Genomic DNA, 15,512 nt, shown 5'->3' with positions numbered 1-15,512 from the left:
TCCACGATTGACTTGCTCATCATGCAGCGGAGACACCGTTGTCACATTTCTTTACCCTCAATTTTCTGTTGAGGCGCACGTCTGTAAAGAACTGCCGTCTGTATCACGATACTCAAGATCCATCAGTAAGCAGCATTAACCCTCTGAACCACAAGCGCTTCCATTTCCTCCTGTCACATTTTTACCCGCTGTGGGCTCATTTTTCACTGCAATATGAAGTCCTGCTCCTCTATGGAAACAGGATAACAATGGCTAGAAGTAGAGTGAGCTTGAAGTGCTTCTATGTCATGTGACAGCATTATAATATGATGCCAATTCTTATGATTTATTTCACAAAATTGAAAAAAAAAAAATCAACATGTCCTGCATTTTTCCAAGTGCCCACAAGTGTTACCAATATTGGAAACCATAAAAACTCCACTAGCCATAGATATGTAACTATTTAAATGTTTACAACCTCTACAAATGACATGTTTTTTACACTACTTTGCACATCAGCTTTACAGAGCTATTTCACTATGCTGAACGTATCTCACAACAACCAGCTGACAGCCCACTCCTCCGTGTGCTGCTTTTGAGCCATGCTGCATTTATTTTATTGATCCATATCAAAAGATGTTTTATTCTTCAGTTGTCTTGTTGTATCTTCTCTGCTCTGTGTAAGCACAGCCTGCAGTTGAGCTGAACGCTTCTGTCATGTCACCACGGCTTCTCTGTTGCACTGAGGAGCCTGAATTTTCTCATCTTTATTTACAGTTAAAGGTTAATTTCTGGCGATTGTTTGATTGAGAGGTTAGGTTTGGTTAACTTTCCAGACAGATTGTCACACCAGACATGTTCATGGACTGCTGGAAAGTTGGAAATCTAATAATTTTGTCTTTTTTCTCTTTTTTTTTAACAGCTCTAGTTCAGATAAATGGTGTAATTATGCTTATCCATCAGTATGTTTTGGGGTTCAGAGGCTTAATTTAATTTATTTTAAAAGACCCTCATTAGATCGTGCTAATTCATTGTGTCTTTATTTAAGTTTTTTTCTTTTTTTTTATTATTAAAGCTGTTCTCTCCCAGCTCTCGCTCCCTGATTGTGGCACTCACACACTCAGAGGGGAGGTCAGATTTAGTGAGTGGAGGCCTTCGACAGCATTAATCCTCCTCTTACAAGGAGCCAGCCACCCTTTAAAGAGCCGCTGCGCCCGAAAGAAAAGTAAAAGAGCAGGAGAAAGAAAGAGTATCAGAAATCATGTTTCCGAGCGATGACGGGAGGTGTGTGTCAGCGAGTACACCGTCGGGTGTTTTTTGTGTGGTTATTTTTGGACACGCTTATCCATGGAGGTGTTGTTACATGCACGTCCACCTGTCGTCATCTCCGCTTTGTGTCACACTCCTCCATCCGGCACCATCTTCTGACTTTTTGCAAATCACTTCACATGAACTCTTCCATGATTAAAGTCATTCACTCCAGTAAATTACAATTTCACAGAAAGAAGGAAGCTTGTGGAAAGATCCAACCATTCCGTTAGGGTTTACGCCACACTTGGCATTTGAACTTCATTGCGCTGCCCCCTGAGCTTTGGAGGAATCATTTCGCATTTTACAGCCACAGTTATATTGTCACCATCACAGCATACTGGGTGTGATTACCATATTTTGCTGCCTCGTAACTGTATCATTATGACCAATGAGAGCGCACAGTGTGACGTCTTTCTTTCGCACTTTGCCACTTTACTTTAGTTTCTGACTGGGCTGCAGCTGAGTAAAATCAGAGAGAGGAACAAGTGGTGGGAGAGTGGTAATGCATGGATGGAGGGGCTGACGGCAGGGAAGGTAGAAGAAAAAAAAAAAAAGAGAAAGAGCAATTGTACCCTATAGCAAAGTGATGCATTGCTTAAAAATGATGGACTGATGGCGAACAAAGAGAGAAAGAGGAGAGGATCGGTGGGGGGAGAAAAAAAAAACAAAAGAGGCGAGATCCAGTATTCGTGCTGGAAGCAATCTGCTGTCTCTGCGGTGATGGATGAGGCTTTGAATAGTCCTGAATAATAAGCGCTTCACAAATTGGATTGCATCACAGCAGGGAAGATTACATATAGCCCGTACAGTACAATACAGCGCATGCATCGCCTTCCCATGCAGGCACATACACACGCGACGTAGCATTGTACACACGCCCAGGACGATTTCATAACACGCAAATTACTCGCCACTTGAAAGGCGCCCAGATGCGATGACGTTCATTTTGAGTAGATCAGCGCACCACTTAATACAGATCATAAATCAAGCACTGGAAAAAGACAGAGTAAAGATAGACAAAGTACAAAGACAGAGCTATTGTCGTTCCCTGTTTTCATTCTGTTAGGCATTTAGCGGATCCGTTCAGCGTGAAAGCCGGCCATTAGAGAGAGGGAAAAGGGGAGAGGAGAGACATGGGTTCACGGAAGAGGAGAGAGACTCTTTGTACCGGCGAGGTCAGCTCCTGTTCTTCCGACTGAGCTGTTAAGACGTTCTCACTCCTCAGATAAATGGTGCAAGAAAAGGGGTCAACGAAGCGCTCGGCTGTGCTCTTTCCTACCTCCTTCCGCTTTTTTTTTTTTTATCAATACCTTCATGTCTCCGCTGCTTCTCGGCATCCATCTTTGTCTCGGCGACCTCCACAGTCGGACAGACAGACAACCAACTGTGAATAAACGAGAAAGATAAAGAGACAACGTAAGAAGGGGAGACTGAAGTAGCCCAGAAGATCCGCTTACATCTTCCCCTTTGGCAGGAGCAATATGAGAGCACTCTAAAAGTAGTTAGAGTAGCTCAAAGTAGGGGAGAGCACCAGGATTAGGATAGGACAGGGGTGCACTCTGTATAGAACAACACAGGCAGACACAAGGCTGGAGGCGTTGGGGACTTCAGCTGAACATGGACTAGATTTCACTTCACTATCTCGGCCCTCCAAAGCAGGAGTACTGGAGCAGTCCTGCATGACTTTAATGGTCCACCGGGCAGGAGATGATAGATGAGAGAGTGCTGTGAACCTCTTTTCAGGACTGTAGGGAAGCCATCTTTACTGCCAAACTGCTTGGGAAGAGCACCTCCATGATAGGAATGCACAATAAATTTCCAGTCACTCTGACCGATTACTGATACCGATGTATGCACATATTTTTTCCACCTAATTGACGAGAACTTCTAGTCGGTCCTGTACTGGAATTAGCATATGTCTACTCTTATCATGATGGCTCCTTGGCAGATGTAGACATAAACTACAATGACTCTCAAATGGACTCATTCATTTGGCAAGAAAACAACTTCGGCTTACGGGTAAATCAGGCTGTATTTTATTTAAATATTTTTTTTATGTAACATTTTTCAAACAAAACTACTTTAGCAAGCGTGGGCACAATCCTAACAATAGCTACAACAAGTGCAAAAGTGACCTTTTTTTTTTCTTTGACAAGGTGGAAAACAAGTAAATAAAAGTAACCTCTGTTCATGTGAGCACCATTGCACCAGGGACACAGCGTTTAGCATTAGTCAGTGTCAGCTTATCTGCCTGCAGATGCCGATGCGCTGTTTTAAAGCTGGTATAGGCCGATTTTGATAATGTGCTCCCAACATTCTGAATCATTACTCTATAAACTCTATGTATTTTTATTATATATGTTAGCTGGTGGAGCTTCATGGTGAGGTAATTACACTGTCGCAGCAGTTCCTTACAGTATCATCTAGACTTATTATCACATCATTCACACGTCCACATACAAAGCAGCAGGGGAAGTACTATAGTCAAGTGTAACTACTACTTGATCTGAGTGTCTTCACTTCATTAAGAAAGATTTTCTATTTTCTCCGGCTGAGCTTCTTACGCCATTGTTTTTGTTCCACGGTTACGATACAGGCAACTTGTTGTTTACTCTGTCGGATGAGATCCTGCTGCTGCTGCTACTTTTACTTAACCCTCTGAACTCCAAGCAGTTTTATTTTTTACTCACTGTGGGTTCATTTATCACTGCAGTATAAAGTCCTCAATGGAAACAGCACAGCCACAGCTACAAGTAGAGAGAACTACAAAAAAAAACAAAGTCTCCTGTGTACTGTAAAAAAGTCATAAATAATACAAAAAGAAAAAGAAACTCTGTTTTTGGTTGTTTACTTTTCTGAAGTTGAAGAAAACTGGAATCAAGATGTACATTTTTTCCCCGCATGCTTACAGATGTTAGCAAAATTATAAATAAAACACACAGCCTGCAGTTCAGCAGTTCAGGTGCTTTATTTTTTAGAGTCTGAGTAAATTGTTTATTTTAGTCCGTTTTTTTAAACAAGACATGTAGCATAAAGATCCATGAAATATGACAATTTTAAGCTTTAATCTGCTCAACTTATCCGAAAGAACTGCACACCTCAGACGAGTAGTTTAAGGACCACTGGAGAGTGAACACTTTTTTTCCCCCAAAGGTTTTGGCTCTGATAAATTCTGTAATATTGGTTTAAAAAAACAACAAGAAACATGTCTTTACAATCCACCAGCAGGGTTTGAGGTTCAGAAGGTTAAGAAAAAGGATTTCTACTACTTACAAAGGGAATCACTTTAGTTTCAGTGCTCGAGCTGATGCCATGAAGTAGTCTTTTTAATCCGTGCTGACTACATAAATTAAACATGTTCATTAAATCTAGTAGTTATTGATGTTAACAGGCGGAGTTTTTCAAGTTGCACACCAGTCCAATAATACCTCTGAGCAAAAAAGGAAGAAAAAATCTGTTCATGCTCGTAGGTCATTAGTGTGACATGATGCATGACTGACATTTATCACAATTTGGGTTTTTATTATGTTCATCATTATATTCAGGGAAGTACGGCCAAAAAGAAAAGTCACTAAGAGTTAATTGAAGTCAGCTAGCTTAGTCACTTGTCACCGATGACAGTTCCCCCTCATTCAGCTGGATCTTATTGGGCCTCTGGTGCTCTGCGACTGCTTCTGATTGGATCTTGCACAGTTGGAAGGTACCTCCAATTATTGGCCTGTGGCTATGGGATGATGGAGACAGAGAGAGAGAACAGAGAAATAGTCAAGGAAGTAATGATGAGGAGAGAGAGAGGAAAAGAGGAGAGACGCAGCTAAGTGGTGCAGATCAGGAGAGGGAAAAGATTGCTTTGGGTAATTAGAGAAGTGACAACTCTGATTTCAACATGAGTTGGGGGAGGGGGGGCTTTCTTTGGCTCACTCCGGCAGCCACCCTCGCACAAATCCACCGTGGCCGAGATGAAAGGTGGTGAGGGATCCTGTTGAAGCAAGAAGAGAGCGGGGAAGAAATGAAAATGAGCTGTTGGATTGATAACTGCTCCACAGATGAAAGATGAGCGTGCAGTTAAAACAGTGAGATATCGCGTGTTTCAAATGCGCGCAGACATGAGTGGTGGGCGATGTATTTACACGGAACAAAGGAGTGAGGTGGGTAGGTAAATTGTTTTCTTTTCCCTCGTGCGTCACATGAAGAAACACAACTTGTCTCCAAGCTTTTCCTTAAAAATGAGAGGAAAGGAGGGAAAAAAATGACTGCAAAAATGCCATCTTACCATCTAGATTCTATCCATCTCAAGCCCTGAAAGTCTTCTGTCTAAAACGGCGACGCAAATCTGACTCTGCAGCAGCAGTATTTCAACAATCTTGTTTCAGAATCTCATGTCGTCTTTCTTGACTTTACTGCAGCAAAGTTTTCTAATTCTGCCTGCTGTCAAGATACTGACAATGAAGAAAATTACTGTAACACCTGGATAAAAACAGGCTGAAATATCTATTTTACAGCCATATGTAATTGAATAAAATGCAAACAGGGCTTTACAAAAAAACACAACATCGTTTATGCAAAGACGCATTTAGTAGCACAAGGTTACAGGAGAAGGAACAGTGGTTTCTTCTACCCATCTGCTCTCAAAAACACCCAGTGGATATGAGAGCAATCCATCTAAAGTTACCTAATGAAAAACAGAATGAGGCTTGCTTGACAGAGAGAGGTTTCTGTGAGAGGGAGGGAGAGCAGGATGGCCGCTGGCCAATCGTCTCCAATGTAATCTCCATTCTTGTGGATGGATTTCCGATGTGGGTGTCCTGTACAAGGGCATCTGGCTGCCTGCAGAGCTACATGATATACAGTTGGCTCCTCTGAGAGCCTCCACACACACACACACACACACACTCACATGTAGTACACATATGCACTGATACGAACGGAGACAGAACAGTGTATGATTCATATGCTGGATTATCAGCACACTCAAATCCAACTCTCCCAGACAGACATAGAAACAGACATTCTACACTCCCAGCACGCTGCACAGGCCTCCTGCCCGTCCTCCACCTTGCTCTGTGTCTCCCCGAGGTGCCAGTCAATCAGCGTGCCCTTGCCCTGCCCCTCGCACCACAGCTGTGATACCTACCCCGAACTGGTCCCATCATGGCTGTTAATCCAGCCGATGCTCCAGGCTGCAAACATGCGGTGGACGGAGGACAGACTGGCTTCTGGAGTAGGAAGAGCTCCAGTGTTTCAAGGTGGATGGCCTGAGCCTCGGGGGGTCAAGAGCCCCAGGCATGTTGGCTGGGCAAACATACATGACTAGTGTGGATAAGTGGGGACCAGACTCTGATGTTGACATGCACACAGCCTGCTGGGATGTGGCTCTTTCTTTGGGTAGCATTTTATTTAGGACTGAACTGTCCCCATGACGACAATACATGAGCCTTTTGCTATATGCCCTCCAGTCCTACGGTATGCCTTGTTCATTAACAAAATACTTCTGATGTCTCCATCTGTCGCTGGGCAACAAACCTTAGAGAGATACAGCTCATAAATGTGAGGACCCTTGTATTAAAGGGTTTGAGGCATTCGGAGATACAAATAAAAAAGTTGCTATTGTGTAAACCAACAGTAAAAGAGACAAACCTGTATTATCTTAGAGTCTGTATGTGATACCATATGTGGCTACAAAGATCAAAAACTCTACCTGACTTCAAAATCTGACTAAAAAAACGCCATCTTTGTCGTCTCCTTGCGGATTGACACACTGATGCTCGATCTTCCGTCATGCTTGGAATGCTCCCTGGAAATCCCATTCTGTGAGCTCATCAAGGACCATCTGCGATGTGCGCTGAAACGGCAATCCTTCAACTTGAATTTCAATTTAGGGAAGAGGAAGAAGTCACAGGGAGCCAAATCTGCTGGTTAGGATGGGTGGGGAGCAGGGCTTTGTTGGTTTGGCCACAAAACTCAGAGGTTTTTGATGCAGGTGCGTGAATGGAGGTTTCAATGAAGCAACCAGCGCCACTGAGCCACAGTTCAGGTCTTTTTGTTGCCCTTCAGACTGTTATGTTGACAGTCCAACCCTGAGGGATAGATTCAACGTGAACATATCCAGGGAATGTTGAAGAAAACGTCAAGCCCTCTTTTTGGTCTTTGGACACTGTGGGCTCTTTCACTGCTTCTTGGTCGCAGCAGTGAACCCATCACCAAAAGATGTTCATCCACATCCAGCTTGGGTTAGGGACGGCTGACAGAGATCTGCAGATGTATAAAGGGTGCAGCCTCAGAAGTCAGGAGTCTGCATGCCAATTTGCCAGTGATAAGATATCACACAACTATATTCACAGGCTCAGCGTTTTTTTCACACATGACCAGTAAATGGACATGTAGCGTCAGTGGAGTGCACCATTAAGGGAGCATTAGTCCACATCCAAACACTGGTGTCCATTAGTGAAGGTTGGCTATAAAAGGAAGACAAAATATACGCCTGAACAGCTTAGCGCCTCTGTCTGATTAACTAGTTTATTTTCCTCTCTGTTGTGTATCAGATTTTCTTGAGTGCCAGGTCTGATAGCATTGTTTCGCCGTCTTTTATATCAAGCAAAGAGAACAGTCGTGGGAACGAAGCGAGCGCGATAATGATGGTGAGGGAGAAGAGGATGGCCCAGCTGTTTAATCTATCCCTCCCCAATTTTCATGCAGAGCAGGCTTCAGCTGGTGGGGAGAAAAGCGAGAAGAAGGAAGTTTCGCTGCTTCACTCAGAATGACTTATTTCTCCAAGGATCCGACTGCAAACAGATGCAAACAAACAAAGCAGGACACTGAGGAATTCAGATTTTCTGACACTGCAGAGTTAAGGACACAAATACCTACCCAACACGACTTTGTGGCTTCTTGCGTTGTTTTTCCTGTGGCTGTCCGTACATTTTTTTTTTCACTCAAATTAAACTTACAGTCGCATTATGCTCTCTGTGTTTTCCATCAGTTCCCCTTTTCTTCCCCTTGTCCGTCTTTTTGTTCTGAGTAGAAACACAGAGCCATTGTTTGGTGATTCGTTCGCTGCCTTTGGTTGTTGATGAGGATGTTGTCACTCATTCCTGTTTGCCAGGGAAAGAGCACACACACATTTGCATACAGTACACACACACTCTTCGCTCTCAGAATTTATTAGTTTGCCCGCTGCACACTTAGTCAGATTATGGGTGTGTGTGTAGTAATGAATGGCATTGCCTGTGTCACAATGTACTACATTTAATCTCCTGGTAATAAACTCACTGTTAGCAGGAAATGAAGAAGGATAGAAGGATAAAATGGAGTGAAGGTAAACAAAACAAAGGAGGGAATTAAGGGAGCAAGTTAAAGGAAGGAAGGAGGAACAGCAAGAGTTTGGTTGAAGAAGACATTTGGGGGGAAAGACAGAGGGGAGGATGGGACATAGTGAAGAGAGGAAAGGCTGAAGAAGGAACGATAGAGATGGAGGGAGTTTGGAAACAAGGAGGTGGTGAAAGTGCAAGGAGAGAATGGGGCATGGAAGGTATCAGGGAAAAAGAAATCAAAATGGGTTTTGGCAGGAGGGTGAGAGAAAGGACAGAATGAAGCGTGGATGAAGGATTGTTTTAGAACAAGGGAGAGACAAGCAGAGAAGAAGAGTGGTTAGATGGAAAGGAGCATGCAAGAAGAAATGAATAAGTGAGTAAGACAAGGAAAAGGGATTAAGGAAAGAGCGATGGCAGCCAGACAAGAAGGGAAAATTTCCATGGAAAGAGAACAGAGAGGAAGAGCTCGTGTCCTGGGTGTCGTGTTGAACACCTGCCACTAGAGGGAGAACTTCATCCCTCCGGTTGCTCCTCATTATCGACGATTATTTAGCTGATAAAATGGATCCTGCGCGGGATTAAGTTACTGGAAGTGGCTGCCTCGGTGTGATTCAGGCAAGAAAGTTAGAGGAGGGAGGAGATTTAGTCAGGATTTGAGGACGAGATAGCAGATGCAGCAGTAGGAGGAGAACGTACAGGCACAGGATTGATTCATCTTACCAAGGACTACTGCCTCCCACTATTTTCCTTTCGCTCTGTTATTATTTTGATCGCCTTTTCTCTGCAACCCCCACCACACCCCTCTCATTTCTCCCATCTTTCCCTCTACCCTCTCTGCTGCCAGCAGCATCTGCCTCTCCTTCTCTAATTCAGTGATTGCAGCAGAGTGCCCATGTCATTACTAAAGCAGGGCTGCATGTGCGCTGTAATTGCTGCACTGCCTTTTTCCAGAAGGCAGAGCGGTACCTAGCTAATCTTAAGTGCAATGTGAACACATGCATGTAATTGCCGCAATAAAGGTTTCTTTTTAATTTAGAACAATTTTGTGTTGCAGAAAAAAAACGTGTGTAATCACGGGCAGACCACTTAGAAAATATGAAGACCGAAACGCCAACATTTTCCTTTTCTGTCAGTTTCTGCTGGTCTGCACCTGTGACTCAGTTCTCACCCAAAGAAACACGGAGCTACAGGTGCAGTGACACCGAGTCAGAGGTGCACGGCAGCCGTTAATTGTGCTTGTCCTCAACATTCTTCTCCATCCATCTGCCAACGATAATTCATCCCAGCCTTTCTCCTTTAAACTGATTCCCTTCCCCGGTTCGGCTCTCATTATCTTTTTCGCAGCGGCCCTATTGCCCACGCACAAACAGCTGTGTCTGTTCATATACAGTATGCACACGTGCAAACACATCTCCTCTGCCTATATGAGCCATTTTTGCGCAGGCAGGCGTGGGTAGAGAGACCCCTGGGGAGTGGAAGTAGGTACTGCAGAACTGAGAGGTGGTCTATTTTAGATCACTGCAGCAGCACGGAGCAGTGGGGGGGGGTGGGGGCAAAATCAAAGTCTACTAGCGAGGATGCAGGATGCACTTCTTCTGTTTGCTGTTAAGACATTGATCCTAAACTCTCCCTCAGTCTCTCACTTGTCTCTTTGCAGATGAATTCATCAACCTCGTGTAAACTAAAATCCAAACTGTATTTTTACCGCAGCAAGCGACGCATTTTGATAGAATTTTTCACGCATGCATATCGAAAGTTGGATAATTCCCAGAAAATTGTGGTGACAATCACATATTCCTCATTTTTGGGAACCTCCCAGAACGTCACCCCTCTTCAAGGACACTAGGGGATTCCCTGACCTGATTCTTGATTCACTGTGCTAGCATAACTCTCTAATTTTTAGCCTGTAATCTGAAAAGATTGCCGTTTGACACAGACAATAACTCCTAATTAATCCTCTGACATTGCCACCACATTAGACTTCATCAACCCTCCCCCTCCTCTCCCCCAGCCTGGCCACCATCAGCTCTCATCTCCCCCTAATTCCAGCTCGGTCTCTATTGACAGTGCTGGAGATGTACGCAGTATGACCCCGAGGTTGATTGAAGTGAAGTGAGGGATAATAAGTTTGCACAGCAGCGATGAAACTTCTTTGACACGCTGATGAAGTGATGCTAATTGCCAAGTGCCACTGAGAAGTGCTCCATTAATGCACAGGAAGAAAAAAAAACCTGAGAAAAACAGAGCGTTAACAGTTTCACTAAATCCTTTTTCACTTTAGTTGAGGTACAGGAGTCGAATTCAGAATGAAGTGATGCTCCACAGGCAGAATGCCATCCTGTTGTTGGATTTGCTAATCAGCAACACTGTGTGCAATGGGAATGAACATGTCTTCCTTGAAACAACCATGAAATGTGTTTTAGGACTGTGTGATTATCTCATGCTAATGTGAAATAACAATGGTTTATTGCTGACTCTGAGATGTCTTTTTCTCTGCTTTATTCCTTCACAGTGTAGTGATTCTGTTGTTCAGTGACTGCTGGTTCTGTGTGCAATTCTAGCTTAACTTACTTCACTACTGCTAATGCTTTTCTAAAGTGTATTCACTTTGCGAATCATAAGTTAGCCCTTCAACAAATGTAATCAGACTACATCTAAATAATTCATAAATCTGTTTAACTTGTTAGTACATTTTAAAAATCATTTAAACTCAAGGTAACTAGAATGCTGTTAACTTGTCTAACCTAACAAATCAGCCCAAAAACACATCCTCAAGTTCTTCCTGTCCTAACTAAAGCTGATTTTAAAGTACATAACTTGCTAAACATTTGCCATGTTGCCCTTCTAACCTCTAACCTTTCAGCTTCCAGATTTCTTTGTAACCTTTCTTAATTTGTCTTCTCCAAATTTCTTAAAGGGAACTTTGATAATGAGCGCCTGGCTATTGCTAGACAAAGAATCCCATACCGACTTGGTCGGGTAGTTGACGAGTGGCTACTCGACAAAGGTAATAAAATCCCTTTAACTCAACTAATGATCTAACCGTCTAACCTACCGTTAACCACCACTCTGGAGGAGGTGCAGTGCCATGCAGCAAGGGTGAATGTGATTTGGCTCTTTAACAGAAATATAGGTCCCCTAAAATCCACTGCAGACTTACCAAACCCAACAATGACTGACTGATACGTCATTAACCAGCTCCTTTCAGTTGGTCTATTTCTCCAGTGGTAAGAAACCAAACTGGGAATGAGATATTGTTGGACATTTTTGTTTTCTATTACAATTAGTTTTACAACTTATTGTCAGTTAAAGCTGTCCACTCAATTGGCATTTCAACCAATTTACCCTCTATTGTTTAACACCACGCTCAAACGTTGGTGTGCACGTATCCAGGGGACCTTAAACCAAAGCACCTTAAACTGGGGCTGCATCTCTTCAGAGAATTAACCCCCAAATAACCCAACATAACCCCCTAATAACCTGACCACATGTAAACAGCCTACTGATTCCGTTTGCTTCTTTCCTGTGTCTTTTGTTGGCTGAATGTGAACTTGTATTGAATATATTTAATCACTCATGAAATCAAGCAAAAAAAAAAAAAAAAGAAAAGATTTTTGAAGAAAAAGAATCCCCCATGAAAGTCACTAAAAGTTAAAGGGACTGTTGAAGTGTTTGTTCAGTGACAAATCTACATTCATTGCAGCGTGTGGGCGCCTTTTACCTGCCCGACATCATGCATAACTAGTGCCAGAAGTGTCGAATGTGGTCCCATCAAAGTGATGATACTTTAACCCTTTGAGTGCCGAATGTCCCAACCTCTTTGTCTTTGTCTTGTGTCGTGTGTTTGTGCTGCTGAAGGTGGTTGATTCTTTAAAAAAAAAAAAAGGCAGAGGGATAAATTCGACAGCTAAATGGGGCTGAGTCACAAAATAGTTTCTGTTTGGTAAAAGCACTGCAGACTCTCATTTCTCTAGAAGAAGCTGGAAACAAGAGCATTAGCAGAATAAAAAGCAGTATAGGGATGAGAATCTATAAATAAATGGATATTTCTGCTGGAGATTGTCTGAATGTTAAAACCTCTGAGACTTAACAGCAATATTTGCATTTGCTTTTCTACTTGCATGAGATATGTATTGAGATTACCATGAATTAAACGTTTCAAGCTAATTAGCTTCAGGGGTTCCTCTGACAAGGTATCATGAACAATAGCACATGCAGGGATGAATTCAGGAGATAAAATGTGTCTGTGAGAACAAAATGAAGTATTCATGCATCAGACAAACAAGATAAATGAAGCGCTTGCATATTTATTTCATGGAAACAAAACAATCCTAGCATTCATCTCCAGCTCTTATAAAATGACTTCTCTGCTCTCCTCCGGTGCGTCGGGGAATGCACTTTTGCTGAGGGTAGTTAGGACACAAATCAGAATTAAAAAGGCTGAGGAGATGAAAGTTGAATGAAAAAGTGGATCAATAAAAAATGACTTACCCACTTATGAAATGATTTGTGCATGCTATGAAACTCTAAAGAGAATGAGCTTGAAACTGAATGTATTATTCTCTTTCTTCTATAGTTTGAAATGAGTCTGCATCCAGTCATTTAGATGAGAGCATCGGGAGAAAGTAGGCAGGAGAAATAAACAAATAACCCCATCAAATCTCAAGTGCAGGCTTTGATCAGGGTGCGTCTTCAGAATGCAAAAATGAGCAAGGTCGCTTATTTGTTAATATGATTGGATTCATTAAAGAGATGTCAGACACACGTCATGGACCGAAGAGGCAAAGTGGTTTTGGAAGATGCTGCTCGTCCAAACGACACCCTAGTTTAGATAACGAAGGGGATTAGCGGACATTTCCGAGCTCAAAGGGTTAAAGCTGTTTGTTGCTTTGATAAGGAAGCGGATAGAACTCAAAGCTAAGAAACATCTAAGCAGAATCTAACCACCTAACAGCAAATCAAACTCCACCCACACTAACCGCTGAGGGCTTCTCTCATCACTCTCCATCATCAACGGATGTAAATTGAACCGATTGGACGGACTTTCCAGCTTTGCCCCGCTGGTGACAAATTCAGAGAGCCCTCAGTTATAACCTTGTTATAAATGATGTTTAACATTTAATTGGACCCGGATGTCAGTTATTTGGAAGAACTTGGACAGGTTGCGGCGATCGTTCGGGACAACAACAACAAAAAAAACAACTAAACAAAAAGCTAACAATGTTCTAACTCCTGCTAAAAGAAACAAATCTCCAAGTGATGACGTCTTCCCATTGTCTTCACCTCCATGTAACGCAAAACTCAGAGGGTTAAAACAAAGCAAATGAATGAACCCCAAATTCAACACCTGCTCTGGATCATTTTAAGTGTTTAAAGGTCCCTTTAACATTTATTGTTTTCACCACTGAGGAAATGAATGTATTGTATTTCAGTGTATTCTTCTGTATGTCATTGGCTATGCAGGGTGAATGATGTATTTGAATGTGAGTTGCACACTGTCATGTGTGGTAAACAGTCTGGATCATTCGTTCTCTAATGGTCCAGGCTGCGTTGCCAATATGGGGTTTTGGTCTCCAGTCTCTGGTGATGTTCTTACATTAGAGGGTCTCAACATGCTTCAGAGTTCCTGATCACAGTGCAGAAAATAATCAGCCCCGTGGGTCTCCTCTTCAAGCACCTTTAGCGTTTCATCAATTCTGTCAAATTCGGCAAGCACGGAAAACCTCCACGTCCTTCAAATCTTGTAAGTGCTGGAACAGTGTTGTTCACCTCGACACTCTGTGTGTGTTGGACAGAAGCAAAACGAGGGTGCTAATTGCTCACATTCACCCTTTCAAATCAGAATTTTAGTCACACCAGGACACAATGGAAGTCATTGAAGCCAGCAGTGTCCTAGAGAAGAGCGACGCTGTGGTGCTGCACTGTCTCACCACATCTCATTCTGAAGCCCTTATTCCATCTTCCCTACTGTGTGTGAGGCAGATCAGAGTGAGCATCTCTGGCCACTCTGTGCCTGCTGACTAAATCCAAAACGGCAGCCATTACAGAGACCCAATGGAGGGGAAAAATCCCGAGTCCCAAAAGTTTTCAACAGCTCTATCAGACACAAAACTTAGTCAGATGCGTCCACGTTTTTTTTCTTCTCCTTGTGATGGATCTGTCATCTCAGGTTTTCTCCTCTCAAGCTGTCTAACAGTCAGTCTTCTTGGACCATCAAGCCTTCACAAAAACAAACAAAAAAAAAACCTGGTGAACATTCTCCTAAGTCAATGCAGGTTTTTATTGTTCCTGTAGAAACAATAATAACGTGCCACAGCTTCCTCATCTCAATAGGGAGCTCCACTAGAAAATACAGATTACAAATAACCAACAAGAATCAATGTCCCATAGGTGTTCCCTTTAGCAGATGGGCAACGAAGCGATAAAGCTCCCAGAAGAATTGGAGCTTTACATCTTCTTCTGGCGAGGAGCCTGTCCCTGTAGAGCTCTCCAGCACTTCGACGATCAAGCTCCGAGTTGAGCTACATGAGTTCAGGGAGGAGAAGAGAGGAGGAATACTAGGACGCCAGGTCTCTGTGGCCTAAAAAAGCAAGCTGGAGAACCAGGTTTAATGTTCAGTGTGTAATGGTCTGGTGTGAGCTCCCCCATTCCCTAATCGAAAGCAATCAAGTTCTCCCACTTGGTGTGGGGCCAGAGCCCAAATCAAATCTCCAGGCCAGGCATTGGTCCAGATCTGCTATTCATGATCGCGGCTTCATTTCAGAGATTCTCTCACATCTGGCTGCAGTCAACAGAGAGCAAATCCGTCTGAGCGTCTTTCAGCAACTCCATGATGAGCTTTGCATCCCGCTGAGTCACTATCTTGTTTTCCCATTTGATCTCTATGCACTATTACGGCCGTATTTGAGGGAA

At 43.0% G+C, this 15,512-nt stretch overlaps 1 protein-coding gene across 1 annotated transcript in view; it reads left to right on the top strand.

Moving 5' to 3' along the window:
* LOC103375918 (neurexin-2-beta-like) overlaps window positions 1-15,512 on the top strand; it is a gene marked incomplete at its 5' end in the record, with an annotated part of 110,812 nt that overhangs the window by 70,281 nt on the left and 25,019 nt on the right. The window contains one exon of the mRNA XM_008306221.1: window positions 11,518-11,607. Within this exon, the coding sequence (XP_008304443.1) occupies window positions 11,518-11,607 (90 nt within the window). The remainder of the gene's footprint in view (window positions 1-11,517; window positions 11,608-15,512) is intronic.

Source organism: Stegastes partitus, unplaced genomic scaffold (genome assembly GCF_000690725.1).
Source record: "Stegastes partitus isolate 25-593 unplaced genomic scaffold, Stegastes_partitus-1.0.2 Scaffold3632, whole genome shotgun sequence".
Classification (NCBI taxonomy): Eukaryota; Metazoa; Chordata; class Actinopteri; family Pomacentridae; genus Stegastes; species Stegastes partitus.
This window is presented reverse-complemented; position numbering and strand designations above follow the sequence as displayed.